The sequence below is a fragment of the Mytilus edulis genome, chromosome 1 (assembly GCF_963676685.1).
Source record: "Mytilus edulis chromosome 1, xbMytEdul2.2, whole genome shotgun sequence".
In the NCBI taxonomy this organism is placed as follows: Eukaryota; Metazoa; Mollusca; class Bivalvia; order Mytilida; family Mytilidae; genus Mytilus; species Mytilus edulis.
The window spans coordinates 92,339,650-92,363,259 of NC_092344.1; the positions used below are offsets into that span (position 1 = coordinate 92,339,650).

The 23,610-nt window shown below is 31.2% G+C and overlaps 1 protein-coding gene across 1 annotated transcript; it reads right to left on the reverse strand.

The window, feature by feature from the left end:
* Positions 1-318: 318 nt before the first annotated feature.
* LOC139494996 (fizzy-related protein homolog) lies at positions 319-23,473 on the reverse strand. The gene is made up of 13 exons (XM_071283114.1): positions 23,368-23,473; positions 18,572-18,723; positions 17,872-17,988; positions 17,427-17,561; positions 17,030-17,089; positions 16,373-16,474; positions 15,783-15,938; positions 11,301-11,366; positions 10,586-10,688; positions 9,688-10,106; positions 9,167-9,271; positions 2,771-2,863; positions 319-1,780 (listed from the first exon to the last, which is right to left on the reverse strand). The coding sequence occupies exons 2-13, from the start codon at positions 18,635-18,637 to the stop codon at positions 1,739-1,741; spliced, it is 1,464 nt and encodes a 487-aa protein (XP_071139215.1). The 5' UTR covers positions 18,638-18,723; positions 23,368-23,473; the 3' UTR covers positions 319-1,738.
* Positions 23,474-23,610: the final 137 nt, after the last annotated feature.

The following is a 23,610-nucleotide window of genomic DNA, read 5'->3' on the forward strand; positions in this document are numbered from 1 at the left end:
TTACTTTAGCTTGTTCTACAGGTAACATGCAATTAACTCAGTGTAGTTTGCTTAAGGTTGATACAAAATCTTTTATTCTCTAATGAACTGAAAGCATAAGGCTCTATATTTCAGCAATTCAATTATGTAAATAGTCCTTTGTGATTCATTCTTCTTCAATGAATAGAGCCCTATCAAAATCCAAGCTTAACAGACACTTCAGTAAGTGCATAATTTCCAAAATAACGTATTCAAAAGAAAATACGATCAATAGTCAGCCTTTTGAAAAGTGTGTGAGTGCTTATAGTATTTCTATTTCTCATAAATCATATAAATATATTGTAATTGAGATATTTTTTATTATTTTCATGATGATTATGTAACACAGAGTAATAATTTCTGCATGCATACAAAATGTTTTTCAATACACAACAACTGACATTAACACATATAGAAAGAAAGGAGTAAAGAAATAAATCCATGTTTTGTTTTCCATTAACAAGAAATGCTATTGGTAAATAATTTGATATATTAAAAGAGAGTACAAGTATCAAGAAAAGGAGTAAACAGATATAAAATATTATGGACTTTTGTATAAGATTTACGTATGTTAAAATAATGACCCCTATTATACATATATCCAAAAGTAAAGTAGTGAAGGTTGTATAAAATCAGAGGAACATATTTTTTTCCAATATCCATAAACAAATTGTTTCTCATTCCCCTTCTGCAACACATTAAAGAGTATAAATTTAAAAATACTGGTAAAAAGCCTAAAATAATCCCAAAACAGTAAATTTTACTATCAAAACTTAAAATAAATACTATAAAATTTATCTTTAGATAAAAAATGTCAAACTGTTGAATAAAACTGTTTTCAATATCTAAAGATGTATGTTACACTAAAAATCAGATAACAGTAGTGTAATATCAGTTTTACCAAATTTTATACTGCATGATAAACCAAATTCCAAATAATTAACAATGCAGGTTTTTAAAAACCACATTTTCGATTTAAATAGCAGATTTTATAAAAGTTTAACAAGAAGATTCACTTATCAAGTGTATGGTCAATATAAATAAAAAAGAATTCTACCATTACTTTCAAGAAACTAAACAGTCTTCAAATGATAAATGAAAATATCGAAATGAATATGACATAATTATCCATTTACCCTTTCACTTGTATTTCGGCAGTTCAAATTTTTGTATACTGGCAACTAAATAAAATCATGGAAAAACTTGAACAACAAAAATCAACAACAGACATATTTGTGTCTGAAAATTAAATAAAAATCTAACATTCCTCCTTATCACATAACTTAATATACAATTTATGTTTTGTTTTTTAAATGCATAACAAAATTAATAAATCGAAAAAAAACTACAAACAGACTTTTATAAAACCTGAAATTTTTTAATCTGATATAAAAATTGTAACTTTTGTCTTGCCAGTTCAATTTATTTTTGCAATTCGGTCTTACGGAATAAGATCAGACAAAATATGTTTGGTAATGGACTTAAAAAGCACTTTACACATTAAATTTATGTGGAGGGTAAAAAATAAAATTCTATAAAAAAAGTTAAAATAATTTATAGCTTGCCAGACATCTTGAAGTTTTGCTTGTTCCCACAAAATCCTTCATAAAACATACATTAACTTATAAAAATAAAATGGATGTCAAGGCAAGCTCTAACCGAACACATAAAATTCATTGAGTGAAATTAATTTCCTGAATTCAACTGTCTCTGTATAACATCACCGGATTCTTGTGAAGAGATTCAACACCGATTTAGATTCCTGAAAATAAACAAACAAATTGTTAAAGGGAAGATGTACATGTGGTAAAATCCAACACAAATAACAAACAAAACATAGCAATCAAATTATTGTATGGTGTTAAAATATGTTGTATTTTTATTCTGTAACATTTAGAAATGATTTGAGCCAAAATTACCAAACTATATACCAGTCTGTATACTTTTATATCTTAGGATTTCAAAACAATTGGCGGAGAGCATTCTTCTTTGGAATTGGTGAGAGCTAGAACATTTTTCAAAAGTGTTTTAGTTCTGTTTGAATTTTAATCCTAGGATTGGATCTGTTTCATTTGAATTTCTCTTTTTTTTTTCAAATGTTATAATCCATGCTGGGGATAAATTTCACAGTTACATAAACATAAACTGCTGTTGATACCGCTTAAAAGATGCATACTTTATAAGAAATATTCTAAGAAAGAGACCTGCCTGCCTGCACCAAATAGTTTCTAAGAAAGAGACCTGCCTGCCTGCACCAAATAGTTTCTAAGAAAGAGACATGCCTGCCTGCACCAAATAGTTTCTAAGAAAGAGACCTGCCTGCCTGCACCAAATAGTTTCTAAGAAAGAGACCTGCCTGCCTGCACCAAATAGTTTCAAAACATTGGGTACCAGTAACCAATTATTTTGATGGAATTGTAAGTAAAGAAAGTATCTTCAGATGAGTGCAAGTGACCATATATCATTGTATAAGTAAAGAAAGTGTCTTCAGATGAGTGCAAGTCACCATATATCATTGTATAAGTAAAGTCTTGAATGAACAAGTGTCTCCTTTTTATGAATTTAAATTTAGCTCAGGCATTAAAACTGCCACTAAAATGTACAACATCAATAGATGTATGTTGATAGTGTTCAAAACATGGCTATGTCCTTATTTAAAACAAATAGGGAGTATCCTTTAAAAATTTCATGTCACATTGTGGTTTTATGAAAAATTTACTACATGTATTAGTCACATGTGGTTAATACATACTTTTGTTGACCTAGTTTTACTGAAAACATTCCAAAACCGTAAAGTTTCATCCCCAGCTCCTGTAACTATGGCTTCTCCATCTGGTGACATTGCCTAAAAAACATTTAACTTGAGTTATTCTTAACCAGATATGCATAAAAATATTAATCATATAAGTGTATCTATGAATTATAACATAGTCAATATGGAAAATGTCCAATTTGGGGCTTTTTAAACAATCAATAGATAACACATAAGGTTTTTTTAATAGACCAGTAGATAACACATAAGGGGCTTTTTAATAGAGCTGTAGATAACACATAAGGGGCTTTTTAATAGAGCAGTAGATAACACATAAGGGGCTTTTTAATAGAGCTGTAGATAACACATAAGGGGCTTTTTAATAGAGCAGTAGATAACACATAAGGGGCTTTTTAATAGAGCAGTAGATAACACATAAGGGGCTTTTTAATAGAGCTGTAGATTACACATAAGGGGCTTTTTAATAGAGCTGTAGATAACACATAAGGGGGTTTTTAATAGAGCTGTAGATAACACATAAGGGGCTTTTTAATAGAGCTGTAGATAACACATAAGGGGCTTTTTAATAGAGCTGTAGATAACACATAAGGGGCTTTTTAATAGAGCAGTAGATAACACATAAGGGGCTTTTTAATAGAGCAGTAGATAACACATAAGGGGCTTTTTAATAGAGCTGTAGATAACATATAAGGGGCTTTTTAATAGAGCTGTAGATAACACATAAGGAACTTTTCAAAAGAGCAGTAGATTACACAAGGTGCATTTTAAAAGAGCAGTAGATAACACATTTGGACCTAGTAGATACTGTAATGTGGCCACTGCTAAGGCTTGTGTCTTGAGTTCAATTTGCAATAAACAGCTCATTTTACTGACAACAGCTGACCCATTTTTAAACAAACTGAACCAATAAACCACAAAAATTTCCAGGTAAACTCTGTATAACCCAAGGTGCAATTCCGTACAAAAATGTGTTTGGTAAATGCCAACAGGATCAAGTGCAGCAGCATGTACCTTCAACAGCTCCATGATAAATGCATGTTAATGATGTGCATGTCAGAGACATGTTACAGCATGACTGTTTACACGTAGAATACCAATGATGTAATGTTATCTTGACAAGATGATAACTATCAATCTGATAAACATGTGGGAAAATAGGCAACAAAGCATAGTACTGTGCAAGTATCAAAATCATCACTCGCTATCATTAAAAGTTAGAATAAATTATAGGAAATAATTACCACATAGTGGTAACATTGAGCCTTAGAGAAACTGTTTACTGCACCTGATTATTTATAGCTGTTCTAAGAAGAGTTTATCTAATGCTTATCTTTTGATCTCCATTCTTACTATTTATCCTACAATCAAAGTATATATCGCCATGCACAAAGGTGAAATTAAGATCTATGTGAGAAAAAGTAAGAATCAATGAGTTAAAGTAAAATTAAATTGTGTTTACACAAGTTTTACAAATTTAAACAAACTTCTATATCATGCATTTCTTTTTGGTTAAAGTATTAGTTTCTTAAACATTCCTAAGTTTCTATTATATTTTGGAGTTTTTAATTCAGTTCAGATTTGAAAAAAAAAAGTATGTTCAAAATAAAAAGTAATTCATTAGTCCATAATTAGCAAACAAATTATATTCTGACTAGCCAATATTATAGTCACTTAAGCAGTGGAAAAGGGTTGACTCCTAAAAAATGTTAGGATTCAATTAGTTTAAACATAATTATTTAAAGTGGATTGTGAAACAAGTTTTGCAACTTATATTAATCTCTTTCCACTTTGCGGGTGCAAGTGCTGCCTTGTAGGGGCATTATCCTGCTCTTTTTCGAAATCTACAACTTACAAGGGTGTCTTTAATGGCAAGAGATATGGCTCTCTCTAAACACGGGTCAGCCATTTATTGTCCCCTTCCGACCAGACTATCATTGTTTCCTCAAGACAATACTCGCAAATGGTGTCAAGGGAGAGTCGATAAATTCAGTCCCTGAAATTTTTAGCTGGGAAAGGGAATCGAACCAGGAACTTTTGTGTTAGAAGTCCAACACACTAACCACTAAACCATGATTCAATACCATATTCCCTACAGACATGAACAGTGTATGACTTTACAATTATATGTGACAAGCTTTAATCTAAAGAAGGTTTAATAAATTTACAATTCAATTAAGGGGGAGTTATTGCTTATGTAGTTTAGAATTTCCATCTTTTCATTAATGATTGATTGATTTTTGATGTTTAACACCACCTTCAGTACTATTTGGCTATATCATGGCAAACACTTTTTATTAGTGTAGGAAGCAATGCAGAGAGAACCACAACTTTCTGCGGGAAATCTAAAAATCCTTGTCAAGTAAGATTGGAGTTGAACACACCTGACATCAGACAACTTAACCTGCAACCTATGTAAAACTTGTAAAATTCCAACAATGATCACTTCATCAGAAAAATAAAGGAAAATACTCTATAATAATGGAATGGGGAATGTGTCTGTATATCTCACACATGACTACTGTAAATTCAGAAATTATTACAATGTTTTTATTATTGCGAAAATGTTACAGGGTTATAATTGTAATACATGTACTTCAAACTCACATTTTGAAAATTTTTGTATGAATTAAACAAGATTTTTCTCAATATTTCAAAATTTAAAATTGCATTTTAGCCTAGAATAACAAAATCACAATAATAAATTCACGCAATAATTTCTGAATTTACAGTACCGTATATATACAAAAAGTATCACCATTAATTTCAAGACCATCTATTGAAGCAAGGCAGAATAAGAAAATTGCCCTATCATATTACCCTGTTCAATGAACCACAAAATCAGTGTCATAACTTAACCTTTTTGATAAGTATATTTTTAAAGCCAAAGGTTCACATCATGATGAATATATGTTTGATGTTCCAAATTTCAAATCTGATGAGACCAGCACCTCATGGTCAAATGACTAATTCAAAGACTTGGAAGGATGAACATGATGAACAGACAGACTAACAGATGTATTTTGTTTGAGTTTTTGTTATAAGGGACATTACATTCATTAATTTCAAACAAGGTGTAGTTTCTACTACAATGTTTAAAATTATTAGTAGATGATCTGAATCCCTTCACCATGTTCACTAAGATACAACTTCTTCTTCAAGTGACACTGATAATGTTCCCATTATGTAAGCATGCACAACACTATAAAGGCAAATGAATTTAATTATATACAATGTACTGTGGATTCATTATTATTTGTTGGGATACCAATTTTCAGGGAGTTTGTAGGTACAATTAAATCATGAAATTAAATGTATAACAAATATAACAAAATTTCTATAGGCATGTATGCAGACCTTGGCAAAACCACGAATTTAAATATCCATGAACATACAAGTTTTCATTTATCCATGAAAATTGGTACCCACGAAAATAAATGAATCTACCATACCACAATTGATAAATCATTATGTTAAACTAAATAAGCCTTATGTAAAAATGTATCTTTTTAGGCAGAAGCATTTATTTCCTTGTCTAACGATTGATCTTTTTGAAATTAAATTTCCATCTGTACTACAAAATGTATTTATCTACAATTTTCACCATTAACCATCATTCAGGTGTTAGGCACAATATATTGTAATTAAAAGGATCAACACTTTCTGCAAAAAACATTACAAGGTTTTCCTGGGGTGTATAGATAAGAGGTCTCTCCGACTGCGGCGGGTATATATTATCCTCTAGACCAGTATATCCTAGCTATTAATTCAATGCAAATGGCAAGTCAATTTAAGAGGAACTTGCAGTCTTGCACACATGACCAGATTGACAAAAGGTTTCATTTCTAAACCTGTTTTTCCCCCAACATGTATTGGTAAACTTAAGCTAAATATGTTTACTTACACAAATGTCTGTAAAAACTAGTGTCACAAAAGGACCTACATTCTTGGAAAGATTATTGTACAGTCCTGAGAAACAGGGAGAAATTGTTGGCAAGTGATTATTCCTACCCATCAGTAAATTTTACAGTCTGAGATACAGGGAGAAACTGTTGGCAAGTGATTATTCCTACGTATACCCATCAGTAAATTTTACAGTGTGAGATACAGGATTATCTAAACTCACCAATATCATTTCCAAGCCACAAAATTTATATCTTTAATACTTTATTTTGAATTTAACACCAGTTTTTATAAAAAAATCTTTAAGTAGGGCCTAAAATAAAATTTCATTTGTTTGGCATTGCCGCCCGACCCACTGAAAAACTTGCCGCCCAAATAATTTTATTTGCGTTTCAGAAATTTTTTTTTTTTTATTTAAAAAAAAATCGAAATTGTGCCGGAATTTGATCGTATCCGCCGAGTTTGTTCCTGGCTTTACTTATTTCAAATCACGATCTTAAAAGCGCTTGCCTTACACAGTATTGGGAGCAAACATTTAAATGACATGGAATAGAAAAAGTTTGCCAAAAGTAATGTCAAAGAGGCCGGTAGGGGAAAGCATCAATGCATTGGTTAAGGGAGATGGATTTTATCAAAAATCAAATGTTCAGCTATTCTTTGAAAGAAACGTTCTGAGAGACCTTGTAGAGGACTCAAGTTTTATCTTTTGTAAAGGCTAAAAGCAGAAACAGATGATTTCTGCTCGACTTTGTCGCTTCATGAGATAAAAGTTTTTCACCGGGACATCACAGAACAAATATGCGTGGCTCTTACATTTGTTGAACTTATTAAATATTTGAAATGTATCATTGACAAATTTTCCCTTGAACCAGAGAACAAAGTATCTACTATAGTCAGAACCACAATGATGCATTCAAGATAATTATGGCTGTAAGCACTAAAGCCCATAGACCAAAACGGTCTCAGATTTACAGGTTTATAGTAGTTTTGTACCAGTAGATGCTAGCCTGGTACAAAACATACATATTTTAAAGACTAGCATCTTGTGTCAATTGAAGTACTTCCCCCTTTTCTTGCCTTTCTTCTTAACATGAATAAAATAATTCTTAAAACATAAAAGATACTGACAGAAACATATTTATAAATGTATCTAGTGTACTAGTGATGAATAAAATCCCTTCCTTTTCCACAATTCTAAGGGCTCATTAATTTATCTGTATTCATGTAATGCATGTCCAGATTTCTGTTAATCAAACAAGCATTTCAACCCATAATTTATTTATCTGCAAAAATTGTCTGTCCTGCTGCATATTTCCATTTTGAATTTATCATACGTTTTAAACCTATAGCCCTGAAAAACCTTGCACTAATGGATAATATTAGTATAAACACCATGTCTATTTGTGCCAACCTTCCAAATTTTTAATATTTTGCTATCCTTATTTGGTACAGATCCTATATCCTCAAAACTTATCAGGGGCAGTAGGCGTGTTTGTATGGTAGTTCGTCACACCTTTCATGTATGATTACTAGCCTCTAGGTATTGGTTTGAGCCCTAGTTGGGCAGTTGCAAAATTAAGGTTTGATTTTCATGTCATATGTGATAAGGTTAGTCAGTTTCTTCCCGCAGGTTGCCGCCGTTTTCCTTCAAGTACTACGGTTTAATAGTATGCCAACAAAACTGACTGCCATGAAATTACATACGGTGTAGAAAATGATGTTTATAAAACCAAAGCAAACAATAAAAGTTTTAAATCTTTGTCCATTTGTACAAGGAGCCGTAGTGGTTGAGCCATTTAACTTATGGTAATTTTACCAAACTGTGACCACAAGATGTGACATCAGGCCTCTGTTCAATTGGCAGTCCCACAATAAAAGTTCAATTTTCACGTCATACATTGTACATTTTATATGGTTAATTTGTCAGTTTCCTGCCTCAGTTCTGTGTTTTTTTCTGGGTCCTTTGGTTAACTCTGCCAACAAAACTGACTGTCTTACATGAAATTATCCATATGATGTAGAATGTGACATTGACGGTTGACCCACGTTCAAAAAAACCACCAGCATGTACACACAACAATGCTGCAATGCTTTAGACAACATTGGTCTAGGGCTTCATGATTTACATGTATAAAGCTTTTAAATGTAAAAAAAAAAAAAATCCCTACCTACCTACCCACCTGCTGATAGTGTGGGTCGGCAATGCCAAACAAACATTTTTTTAAGGGTGGCCTAGGTAATTAGTTTTTACTATGAAGTAATGAAGTAATCTGGACTACAAAGGTTTACAATCAAGCTTCATTGTCAGAGTAACTGAGAAACAAATAAATTGATTGAAATCATCGCTGGTCAATACATATTTTCAATAACAAGGAACTCTCAGACTCCAGTAATGTCATTCAATTCATTATCTGAATTAACTTGTATCTATTCTCCCTTTTATTATGACCTAGTATAATGAATAAAATTACTTACAAGGTATAATACTCTGTATGTATGTCCTGTTAATTTGGCAATTTGAACAAGTGAAGGATATTTCCAAACTAATATTTGATTTTGTGAATAACCATGAGTGCTAACCTGAAAAATAAATAGTGTTTTTATAAACATTATTACATTAAGTTATGACTAAAATAATTCAAGTGAAGGGAGACAACAATGAAATAAATATTCTAGTATTGATAAGATTACTTCCCTTCATATCTTTGCTAGATTCTAAATTGTTTATTGAAAATTCTAAATTGTTTATTGAAAATAAAAAAAGTTTGGCCTAATTAAAAAAAATGTTTTCCCAGTTTTTTCTTTTTTTGTTCTAAAATGTCGCTAAAAATAAAAAAAAATAAAATATCTGACTGTGCAACAACATTGGTGTTGAAAAATAAGTTGTAAAACTTGTACTTCATTCAAAATTTCAATTTTACACCAATCATCTACCCTGGTCTTTGGAATAGCGGTATAAAAAGAAGATAATTTAAATATCTAAAAGGTAAACTTACAATTTCATTTGAGTGCTTTGACCAGGCTAAGTTACACACTTGTGATCCTGTATCAACACACTGTAATGGTTGACATGTTAATGTATTCCAGAATCTAATACACCTATCTGCAGTCCCTCCCCCACTAGCTAATAGTCCATGTTGATGAGGGGACCATGCAATAGCCTTTACAGCAGCTAAATGTTCATTATAAGTCTGAACTGGTATTGTACTATTCATGTTCCATACAAACAGTTTATTGTCATTGCCACCTGACGCCAAATGTTGGTGATCAGGTGACCACTTGAGTCCACACACTTCCTGTTTGTGTCCTGTTAATTTACGTTCCGGCACAATAGAAGGTGTGCGAATATCTCTTTGTAATATCAGTCTGTCTCTACTTCCTGATGATAAAACATCTCCATTCCATGCTAATGCTCCTGTAAAATTACAATAAGACCATTGTTAATCTGTAAACCAATATCAAGTGTACAATTAATACTGAAGGTGCATACTAGTTTATAAGAGATATTCTTGCGGATCAAAATGAATATACTGGCAACTTTATTTTTTATTACCTTATTTTGAAAATCAAGAGATTTGCTATCATTTGGTTTCTTATGACCTTAGTTAATACCTCTACCTGATAATAGGGTACAATCTTTATGATATAAATGGCTATGACCTTGACTATACACATACAATCTGAAAACTCATGTAAGAACTGTCTTGGCCAATCATAAAAGTGTATTAAATATGCACTGATAAGCCATATCTAATGTCAAATATGAGTAAATGCAAACAGTATGAAGTAAAATATTCAGTTCATAACCCTTTATGTTCTTAAACATCCCCGTTTATCACTCTTCCTGAATTTTACTCTAAGAATGAATAAATTATTTGACATAAATTTCCTTACCTACTCTAGCACTATGACCTGATAATGTGTTAATTTTTTTATTTGCTGCTACATCCCATATCTGTACAAATCCTTTATGTGTTCCTACTGATACTAAATGCCCCTGAAAAATATAATTATTAACTGTAGATAAGGATTAAAACATTAAAATAACCATACGGTTTTGCAATTTACCTTGTTATGTATCTTCTGTATTCTCTTTGCACAGTGCAATATGTTATTGTCTTGATTTCTTTGATATAATAAAAATCAACCTCTACTTAAGACTGATAATAATACATATCAAACATAGGTCTAAAATGCATACCATACATATAAAAAGGCCATTTTTGATATGCACTCATTAGCAGCATTGCAAAAGTATCACATCCAATTTGGATGTGTTGTTATCTGCCCCTGCAAATGTATTGTATACCCCTTCAAAAATGTCTTACCTTTTATATAACCATATTTTTCTAAAATTTTCATCATTCACCTTTTATTTGTACAGTCAAAATTGTCAAATATAAAATTAATGTCAGAAGAAATCATTTGTATGCTGTTTAAAAGTACAAAAGTATGTGAAAGACAAGGTTTTGTTAAAATATTACTAATGCTTACAGTTGTACTTTTTAAGAAACACCATACTTGATAACCTTATATTGTAGACTTTTAATTTTGCTATGAATACAGTTATTTTTGTATGGGAACATTATATATTGGTGAAATAACATACCCTCTCTGACCATGATACTGATGTTACTGTATCTCCATCACTGGATAAATCACATAGTCTTGTTACCTGTAAAACATTAATCATTATTAATATATTCAAGTCTGTTTACACAGATTAATTGTCTTGATCTCGATCCTTTCTTGTAATCACAAAATAATTTATAGAAGCATGTATCCAGTTTAATATGGATGTTCACTTTAAGCTGAGTGTAAAGGCATCTTTCAATACTGAATGCACAGGTTTAAAAAATCAAAGAGCTGAAAGCTCTAAAGAAAAATGACGCCACTGTCTCTAATATTGGGATAGTTTTTATGCAAGTCTTGATTTTCACATACCGTAATTAGTTTAACAATGCAACATGTCTCGTAAGCATATACATGATATTCGTATATGTGTGTGTGTGTGAAGTGAAGGTGACAACATGCTGTTTTTTTAAGACAAATGAATAGGTCAAGACTACCTGAATTGTACAAATAAATACCGTAGAAAGGCTTGTATATTTCTCACTGGTACATAGTCTGAATCCGGGTCCGTTCGCGCCCACTCATGTTCGCCCCTTTCACTTTCACACCCTACATGTTCGCACCCAATCTTAATTGGTTTTGTGTTTAATAATTCTGTAAGCAAGTGTTTTCTTATAAGTATAATTGTTGTCATTGTCTCAAAATAAAGTGAGACAGCATTTTTTTTTGTGTTGAATAAATCTTAATCATGTTTTAGATAGCGTATTGTTAAAAATTATAATAATCCTTTCTAAATAAAGTGGTATTTTGTCAACGTTTTATCTTGTGTTGAATAACTCTTAATCGTGTTTTGTTAGTGTATTGCTATAACCAGTGTTCTCCCCAGGCCGTTTTAGCGTCGCGGTACCGCGACGCTATATTTTTTCACCGTGATGCTATAATAATTCCCGCGACGCTATAATTATTTTGAAGATGCTATTTTACTTGTCCTCAATTTTGAACTTTCATCTATTATCGATTATGATCATAAAAGTTATATCACCTTTAATTGTAATCCCTTTAAGTCGGACACTAAAGGCAATTAAGAGATTAAATAGCTAGGTGTTAATTGCCCTCAGGGTGATAACTGTAAAAGTGTTTGGATGCGAATATCCCAAGCTGACACTTGTGACATGACTAAAATTATACCACGTGTCTGCAATCACCAATATCGACATGGAAAAATGCAATCACAAAACAATTCGAAATCAACGTTTTGTATTACGAAATTTCAGAGATTGAAACGATTTTTATTTTTTTTTAAAAGGTCGTTTATTTGTGCAACTCTCCAAAAATTACTTTCTTTCTCTTCCGGTAATACGAGAGCGAGAATTTTGGTTTAGAGCTAAAATAAGTTTAATACTTCTTTAAAAAGTTATAATTGGCTTAAGTTTATGTTTAATCCATTTAATGCATTAAAAGCGTCTTATTCATTCACAATCTCTTGTCAAACAATGTTTATTCTGGAACTCATTTTCGTAAATTTTACTACGGCCGCCATTGCACATTTTTGTGTAAACTACGGATCGGAACCGGACCAGATATGACAAAAATCCGCATTTTTACGATAATGACAACAGATGGACAGTAGACAGAAAAATTAAACCAAGAGAGAAAACTACGCATTAACAGACTATTTGTTAGATAACTTTGTTAAAAATACATATGATTTTGATGTAAAGATAAGAAACAACTGGGACTAATTCATTGAGTGGCATGAAACAATGAATTTCATAAACATGATAAAAAAAAGTTTTTAAATTGATTTCTTTTTGCTTCTTTTGCTACTTTATCTTTACTTGATATAATATAAAAAGTAGTTAATTTTGTGTACTAGATAATTTAGTTTTGTATAAATACAGGTTGCACTGTAATGAACCATTCATTCATTTGACTTATTGTTGGATAACTGAAACCACATATTTATTTTTACTTGGCACAAGAGGAAAAAAATAATTCTGTAACTATAAATGAATAAAGAAGACATAAACTGAAACAACTGTTTTTGTGGTTATAGTTTAATTGTATTCTCAGTTATGAATTGAACAATATAAACTAAAACATATAAAGGAAATAGAGCATCAACGCGACGCGACAAACGACATTAAAAAAAATACAGTTGTTTTTTTTTACGCAAAATGTGATGCTATCCAAAATTTCTGGGGAGAACACTGGCTATAACTTTGTTTCATTGACTTCTTTCAAAATGAAGTGAGATTCTGACTATGTTTTTTTCTGTGTGTTGAATAGATTTTATCATGTTTTGGTTATAATAGTGGATTGCTATATTTTGGTTCCTATATTTTATTGTTTCGTTGTTTCAGATCAAAGGAACCAAGCTGTTAAAAACAATTATCTTTTGTGTTTTTCCTTAAAAATCTTCAATGTTTTACTCATACCAAGCTATAAATACATTCAGTATTTACACCAAAGCAATTTAAAACAACAATCATGATTTTCCAATTATTCAACTTGAATTTGAATTAAAATTGGGCGCGAATGAGTAGAGTGCAAACGTACCTTGGGTGCGCACGTGCGAGGTGCGAACGTGTAGGGTGCGAAAGTGTATTGGGCGCGAAGACCTGATACCACATAGTCTGAACCCCCTTCTCCCACAAAATAATCTTTTTGTTACTGTTATCAAAGGTCTAATGAAACTCAGGTAATTTCAAACATTTGTCAAAGAATTCTAGTCAAACCGGCACCTGGTTAAATTGGCACCTGGACAAATCAGCACCTGGTTAAATCGACACCTGATTCAGTCAATTCGTCACCCATGTTAAATATAAATTTTAACAGTATTTTAAGCAAAAAGAGTAAAAAATAAGTAAGGGGTTGCCAGAATTTTTTTCAGTATTTAAGCAAAAAGAGTTAAATACTAACTTTCACATTTTTGGGTGTTCATGTACATTTTGTATATATTTATTTTTCTCAACTTAATGACTTTTTTGGTGTATTTTTAATGATATATATATGAGTAGTCAAAATAATTATTACGTCTGGCAAGGCTTTTTTAATTTTATTCTGGGACACCTTTCTATACCGCAAGGCTATGTTAATTTTTTTCTGGGACGCCTTCCTACGAACTTCATAGGAAGACATCACAGAAAAAAAATAAAATAGCCTTGCCAGACGTCATAATTATTTGGACTAATACATGAGATATTGGATATGTTTATGCATTATTTAAACCAGTTGAGCATTTTACAGGATTGTTTGTTTAATGCTTTTTAAACTTTACTGAAAAAAAACCACCTTAAATTTGCTTATTATTTGGCATGAAAGTTTGATTTATTGAAAGGGACTCACAGTTTCCATTTTATTTTAATAATTGTCTAATTGTTAAAACAACAGCTTGGGTAAGGGCTTCGTTGTTTACCTTTATACACAACAACATATTCACTATGTACTTGGTAACAGTTATTAATTAATTGAATAGAAAATATTATAACAAATATTATTGGATGCCGAATTGACGTCAAATAGGTGCCGATTTGACTAGATGCCAATTTAACCAGGTGCCGACTTGACTTGTACGTTTCAATTCCTCTGCGATCGTTTGCGGTATTTTCTTGAGAAAAACCTGTTTTCCATCATCAAAGAGAAGAAGAAACTGCTTGAAAATGATTCTGGAACGCTTCATGATTGTTAAAATAAGTTAAATTCACTCAAAAAACAATTTTAAAACTTGCGATGTTTAAACAGGAAGTTTCAAAAGCACGTGTAAAAGAAGAAATTAACCGGTGAAAGTGGAAATCCGTACATAACAGATATCACTATAGTACGACTTTGAAAGCAAAACAGTTCCATCCTTTTGTAAAACAGTCTTTAATATACCTATCACATTAATGTTTGAAGGGTCTTAAGCTTATTCAAACCATAAAAGTCGGTATGAAACACCAAAACGGAATGAACAATAACCGATTACGTTTTGTAGTTTACAAATTCTAAACTGGTTCCCGTCAAACTACAACACTTTGTTAGGGTGTAGTGGAATACAAGCAGAAACCAGTTAGTTTGTAAACTGGTTCCTGGCTGATTACTACACAATGACCTCTCATGCATAATGATAACACAAGCAAATTCCAGTTTGTATAGGAAATAGTAAATACGAAACCAAGCGCGGTAGGCAGAGAAATGTAATGAAGTTCAGGTCGCCAGTAATGGAACAATGACTGCGTCATTTTCCAAAAATCAAATTCAAATAGGGTTGTAGTAAGTTAATATTTGAATAACTCCCCAGAACATTGACCCCTTTATAGATACATATACATAAATACAACAGAAGCATTTAACTGCCTTTCTAGTACATGCTCTCAGTAGATACATACAGGTACTTTTATTTGTATATTACATGTACTTTGCAGTATAGTACATGCACTCATAGATACACAATAGACACAGGTAATTCATTAAGTTGACTTATCTATTACATGCATTCTGCAGATACACATAGATATAACAACATCATTGTTTTTACCTGACTAGTACATGCACTCCACAGATACACACAGGTACCAAGTCCAACACTTAAAACATTCTGTGAAGACCAATCCACCAAGTTTAAATAGAAATCATCCTGTAGTTCAGGAGCATCTAACACCTTAAATGGTATCTTTGATATCTTTCTCACAGCCTAGAATAAAAATTATATAATCAACAATTAATAAACTTTACTCTGAACTATTTATGCCATCTTACTTATAATTTTCTCCGTTTCACTTTTACCAAACCAATTTCAAATATTTTTATCATAAAATTTGATTTTACTATTTGGCCCAATTTTGAAGTTAAGAAATTTAAGAGTATTAAGTGTATACACACTTTATAACAAATTTACTTTATACAGTGTTCTAAGGATTTTTACACATTTTCGGTATCAAAAATTCACTTTCCCTTAATTTTATACCATTTTAAAAATGTTTTCATAATTTTGTTATTCCTAATATAGCATGTTTATACCTGTAGTTCAATTTGAAATTATGAACTGTTATTTCCTTTGAAATTAATTAGTTTTTCTAACTAGCTTGTGTTGATAATTCAATGTCAGGTTCATCTAAATATACCTACCTTTCTTGGAGATCTAAGAAGTCTTTGACTTTTACTTCCTACTGGTGATAATGAGTACGGAGATGAATCGCTGAAATCTAAACTTCTTCTAGGAACATGATACTAGAAAATAACACAAGTAGAAATTAACAAATGGTTTAACATACACTATAGCTAGCCAGTTAAGCATTAAATTAATTAAGTGCATCTTTCTTCATCAAACTTATGCAAAAACATTTAGGTAATGATAATAGTCATATAGAATTATCATTAAAGCATTCTTCACTTTTTTATGATGGTAAAATTTTCTAATATTATTACCCATTCAATTCTGATCCAAATTTAGGAAAAAACATTTTTTGTTTTAGTTAACTGGCCGATTTAAAAGGAAGAGGGGTTGAGTGCAAAAAAACTAATAATGTAGTTTATTTTTTTAACCCCTCTTAATGTTCAAGTCAGGAACCTTGACAGAGGTGCTATTTGCAAAAAATTATACAGATTTTAAAAGGTTCTTTGAGTATTTGTTTTGTGGATTTAAATTGTTGCAAAAAGTACTCCTACTAATGTTAGTGTATTAACATAGAATTCATGCATATTTTCAAATAATAATGGATTAATCATAGAAATAAGCTACAAAATCAAGCGAACAGATTTTTACAATATACCAGTTAAACTTACGCGAAAAAGGTTTTTACTTTCTTTAGGAACTAAAATTCTTCTTTCATCAGTCTGTTGATCCTACAAAAAAATAACATATTTTGTTTATATACAGGATATTGTCATTGTTCTTAAATTTCAAAAACATCTTTTCTTCCATGAAATGTTCAGTTTAGGCCATAAAAAAGATTATGTGTATTTGCCCTTACCCTACCTACCCAGAAAATAGATGCTTACTCAAAATCTTTTATTGTCCTGATGTGAAAAGTTTTTTTTAATCAGTTTGGCGCTTGAAGAAAAAAACACCAGACACTTCAATTTCTTTCCGCCAAAAAAAGAAAATAATTTTAAGTGTGGCCTCACTTCATCAGGTTAGAGGTTATACTGGTTGATAGAAAATATTTCTATACTAACTCACCTTCAAATCTTCAATGCCCGCTGACAAAAGTTCATTCTTCAGTAAACAATAATAAGCTAGACCATCTTTACTGCTATCTGCTGTTGGTTCCTTAGATTTACTGCTAGATTGAGTGGGTGATGATGTAGGACTTCCCTGCAGAAGTAAACAGATATTTTATTGAATATTGTAATATTGATACATAGCAATAAAACAGAAAAAAATATTTTAAAATGGGAAAATTTAGCTGATCTTAAAATATCTCTTATAATATTATGCAATACATCGTCATGTATCTTGTAATCTTTGTCATTAAAAAAATTATTACTTGAAACATTAATGTATAAATGTCATTCAATCATTTATCAAATGTATCTTATATATGTCTACATTGATTTGTTGTTTTGATTTTTCATTTTAATCATATTCTATGTTTATCTGCATGCATTAACTCTAAAATACTTACTTTTGGAATATTAAAATTTATATGCCAGCTAGCTCCTGCTCTACTTGGTATAAATCTGTCTCCATATTTGTCTTTACTTGGTGAAGCTACTGGGCTCATAGGACTTAAACTCAACGGCTGTAAAACAAGATATATTCTAACCATGTAAAAAAAACATCAAGCATTTAAATACATGTAACTATTTGCTTTTTGTAGGGGACATTCCATTGAAATCCAACAGTGGGTAAAGATTATGATTTGAAGGGTCAAAAATTGAAGATTACACACTGTTTTCATGTAATAGGATTGAAGAATATAAAACCACAAACAAGACAAATGTTTTAGAATTATGGAAATTTACTTGATCGTCGCTCAATTGTATACTCAGAAAAAAATTAAGTAATATATAAACTATGTTTATAGATACATTTATTATGTTTTTCGTTGTTAGATAATTTGGAAGGGAACAGATGCTGTCACCTGTTCTTTGAACTATTTCAACTGTTGCAATATTTAAGGAGTCATCAAAATTAAGCACCTAAATCATTTGACATGAATTAATTTGCGCATATATATATAAAATGACATTCTACTGTATTTAGAAATTCATTTTTCTGTTTTACAAACATAGTTTTAGTTGCCATTGGCTAGTAGTACAAGTAAAAAAGAATATACATGTTTCTATATATCTTTCAAATCAATGTTTGTAAACAATACTTACTGAATTATATGGAGAAACCTGGCCATTTTGTTGTCGTAGCAACCGCTTCTCGTATTCTGGATCCATTACCTTAATTTAATTTTTGTTCTTAATTCCACATCTTCTTCTATAGTTGGCCTTATTTGGTTTTGTTATCATGTGTATTAAGAACTCTGCAAAAAATAATGAAAATTTCTCATTATTACATGTGCTTTTGTAAATAAATGTGGAATGATCTGTGTTTTGTGGGAATAAGCATTGTGAATAAGTTTCTTAACATTTGGTATAGGCAAACTAAAGTTAGAGAACAGAAAGCAAGTTTTGGACATTTATACATTCGTACATACATTTGTACATACATTTGACATACATTCATACATACAAATGGACTGACAAGGGTAAAACTTAATGCTCCCTCTGCTATGGCAGGGGCATAACAACTTTATCTCTAGAAAATTGCATCTGAAAGTATTGCACATTAATCATGTAAATAAGGCTACATAAATGATGTATCTATAAAATAGAAAAACAAAGAATATATTTTGTATGTGGTATCCATCAAAGACACAAAATCAGTAAATGTATAGGAAAAATAAACAAAAAAATCTTTGGAATAGAGCTTTATTTCTGTTATTCAATAAAGAACTGTGTCCAATTTTTAGTTAACGGGAATTGGTTAAAACATTTCAGCAGTGAGCTAAGTATTCCATAATACACTCTTCTTCATGCAAAACAAAGAAAAAAAAGTTGAGATTTCACAGACAATTTTTGCTCAAACCCTGATGAGTATGAATTTCTCTATTTTTTTTTTCCCCATAAAAGTAGGACATATGCCATTGTAAAAGATGAATGTGGAAATCCATACATTTTAGCAAAATGTGAAAAAATGTTTCAAGGAAAAATAATTACTTTGCAGATCTTCTTTAGAGGTACAGAATATTTTTGGAATAGCATATTTACAACAACTTTATTAAAAAATATAGCATATTTACAACAACTTTATTAAAGTAAAACAAACATGCATGTAGTGAAAACATTTTACATACATGTACAAAATGTATTTAATGAAATGCAAAAATGTAAACATATAACTTTATATCAGTTTATATTGCACTTAATACACAATGATTTCTGAAATTATTTTTGACATGTAATCACACAAGGATTAGTTTTATAACAAAAATTGTCTTTAGTCTAAATAATGTGTATTCTTATTATGTTACCATCAAACTTGTCTCTGTTGAGTCTCTGTGATATTCTCTAAATAAATGCACAGGTCAAGACTCTGATTATGTCACTGTTATATTTTAAATGAACATATATTTCATTTAGATTATAATCAGATAATAATCATGGTAACTAATAACAAATGTCCCTCTCATATGTTTATTAATTGCAGGTAAATTAATTAACTGTATTTACTTAATTTAATTAAACAAATGTGTTTTGATTGGCCACAATTAAAAATATGTGCCCCATATTAAATATATACACATGGAAAAAAGTATTGCAACACCTTGATTTTTCAAAAATTGAAAAATCAGCCTCTTTTTTTGGATGATATATAATAAGATATTTGTATAATATTATTGAAACATAGTTTATGATAACATTGGCATTGAAACGAACAAAAAATGTTTAAAAAAAAATGATTTATATAACCACAATTTTAATAACAAAATGAAGCGTTTTTTGTACAAAAAAATGCATTTTACAACTTTGACTGTAGTCGAACTTTACAATGTCAGACATTTCAAAATTAATCTTCAGATGACTGTTCACATCATGGTTGATCGTTACACGCCAAAGAATTAGTACTTTGTGCGCAGCCTCCATTCAAACGGATAATGATCTTAACGTCTTCTGATTCCTGCCAAAAATTGACTAATTTGTTGCTAAGGTAGCAGCAACCATTTCTGATGAAGGGCATTGTTTATTTCATGATGTGTTTGAACTGGGGTGTCCTTTCGCGCACTTCCCGCCCAATAGTGTCCCATATATGCTCGATATGGTTCAAATCTGGTCTACGATCCGTCCATGGAAGATGACCCGAATTCCATTGGAACAATGAATCTTCCTCCATGATGCTAATTTTCAATTTTAGCGAGCTCTGCACTACATTGGATACGGAAAACTGTGTGTCTGTTCGTGAACAAAGGTCTCCGAAATGGTCTTATCGCATGATAACCAGTAGCGATGAGTCAATCTCGAACAGTTCTTGTTAAAAGGTCCCTGTATGCCAAACACTCTCTTTTTTGGATTGTATTGTATGCAAGGGGTTTCCTTCTGACCAACCTTTTTTATGCTTGATTTTCCCTAGCAAATGGTATAGAGGGTCTTCTTTATTTCGGAAGGTCTTTAACATCGTTTAGTGCCATTTTTAATTCTCAAAACGACTTCTAGTGGAATGGTGATGACCAACAATACGTGCAGTTATTACAGCGACCTCCTGCTTCACTCATGCTGATAATCTGTCATCTTGCTGCAGTTAAGAGTTGTGGATGACCCATTTACAAGGTGTCAATCACATAACTTTAAAATTTTGGTTATTTAAAGTGTTGAAAACAATGAGGATGAAAACACCTGTTTTGCTGTTTACGGGTACAGTAGCTGCATGTGCAGATAAAAACTTACCGAGTCGATATTTATTGATTAAACTCAGGTGATACTTAAATAATGTTTAAGTAGTTCTATTTTACCAAATTATATCACAAAAAAATAAAAAGTGTTTTTTTAATTTCAATTTCAATTTGGTGTTGCAATACTTTTTTCCATGTGTATAGATCTATATGATCATGATGATTACACACCATATACATATTAGTGTCATTTTAAGCTACAAATTTTTCTTCATCTGATCTTGATCTAAAGTTATTCACTATAAGTGTAAATACAAACTACAAATGTATTTCAGTTTCACTGAAATGTGAACAATACTAATCAAAATTATGTATCACAAGTGTATAAATGCCATCTACAGTAATTAATAAACTGACCAAAGTGTCTGTCTTTTCTAAAACAATGCTAAATAACATTACTTCTTGCTGCAATATTTTGTAACAAACCTACAAAAATGTGAGACACAACTATTATCTTTCATTCAGGACCTTGCAAGAGACAACAATATTAACATACAAACTGATGTCGTTGTGATGGACTTTGCCAAAGCTTTTGACAAAGTCCCTCACAAAAGATTACTTTACAAATTAAAATACTACGGCATAGACAATAATACCTTGGAATGGATTGGTGACTTTTTACACAACCGTACACAAACAGTCATGCTAGATGGAGAACAATCAGAAAAAATTGGGGTAACATCTGGGGTGCCACAAGGCACTGTCCTTGGCCCAATTTTATTCCTCATTTACATAAACGATTTCCCAGAATATTTACATCACAGCACCTTAAGATTATTTGCCGATGACAGCATCATCTATAGAAACATCAAAAACACAGATGATGCTGCCAAACTACAACAGGATTTAAATTCAGCGGCACAATGGGAAAAAGACTGGTTAATGTCATTCCATCCAGACAAATGTTCCATACTAAGAATTACACAAAAAAAGAAACCAGTCAACCATGACTACATCCTGCATGGTCACATCCTCCAAAATGAAACAGCTACAAAATATTTAGGCATAACCATCCAATCTGATCTAAAATGGAATAAACACATCAATAACGTAACAGCTAATGCAAACAGACAACTGAATTTTCTCAAACGTAACCTTAAAGTTTCATCCCAAAAAATCAAAGAAAGGGCATACATGTCATTAGTTAGACCTAAGCTTGAGTACAGTTCTTGCGTCTGGGACCCTCACACCAAAAGTCAAATCAACCAAATTGAGATGGTCCAACGCAGAGCTGCTCGCTACACATGTAATAAATATCACAATACCAGCTCTGTCTCAAACATGCTTGATCACCTACAATGGCCTACATTAGAACTGAGACGTATACAAACAAGACTAGTGGTATTCTATAAGATCATACACCAACACATAGCAATTTACCCTAAAGATCTTCTAGTTAAATCAGACAGTAGAACAAGATATAAACATACAAACCACTTTAAACAAATTCAAACAAATAAAGATTCATACAAGTTTTCATTTTATCCACATACAATAGTACAATGGAACCTACTTCCTACATCAGCAATCCTTTGTACAACAGTCGACGGCTTCAAAGAGCAGATTTCTATATCTGCTCTTTCACAAATAGTCTAAAAAATGCATAACATGTACATAGTTTTAACAAGAAATATACATAGGATAACAATCCACAAAAAAAAATTAATTAAATCACTGTTATATTTTTACTTTATTTATTTTCTAAGCACCAATGCAATGTAACGTAATATTACTGCAAATTTATTTATTTTTAATTGTAAATAAGCCACGCATGCAACGGCACGTAATAGTCAAAGTTGTGACTGAGTGCGGAAATATGAAGATAGATAGATAGATACACTGCATGTGAAATGTTGCTTCTTGTAAATTATACATGTAGACACCTTACAAGAAGTTATGTCATGATTACATGTCTCATATGTAAATCAAGAAGGGATGTGTTTGATTACGTACGCCATCATGTCCCCTAATTGATTATTACCCTCAGGCTATTCTTTTAACGGTATCTAGGTAATCTACACTACAAAAGTAGCACGCAAGAACCTAACAGATATAACGTAAACAAAGTGCATTGTCCGTTTTACCTCCATATCTTATGTTTAATGGAGCATTTTCCAAAATTATATGAAAACAATATTTTATTTGAACCCTTTTGCCTACCATTAGGCCTTCGTTTACCTGTTATTGTTTGTTATTTGTACAAATTCTAGGCAGTTGAGTTTGAACGGATCCCGTTCTTGTTCAAAGATGGATTTATGCATTGCATTCTGGGTAAGCGTCAGAATAAAAACAAACATTCAAATTGAATTTAATTTGAAAAAATTCACTGAATACCTTATTCTTTATAATATATTTATAAAAAAAAAATTGTGAAAAGATTTTTAAAAAATAAAATAGTTTTGTAGTATAAATTCCTTAGAT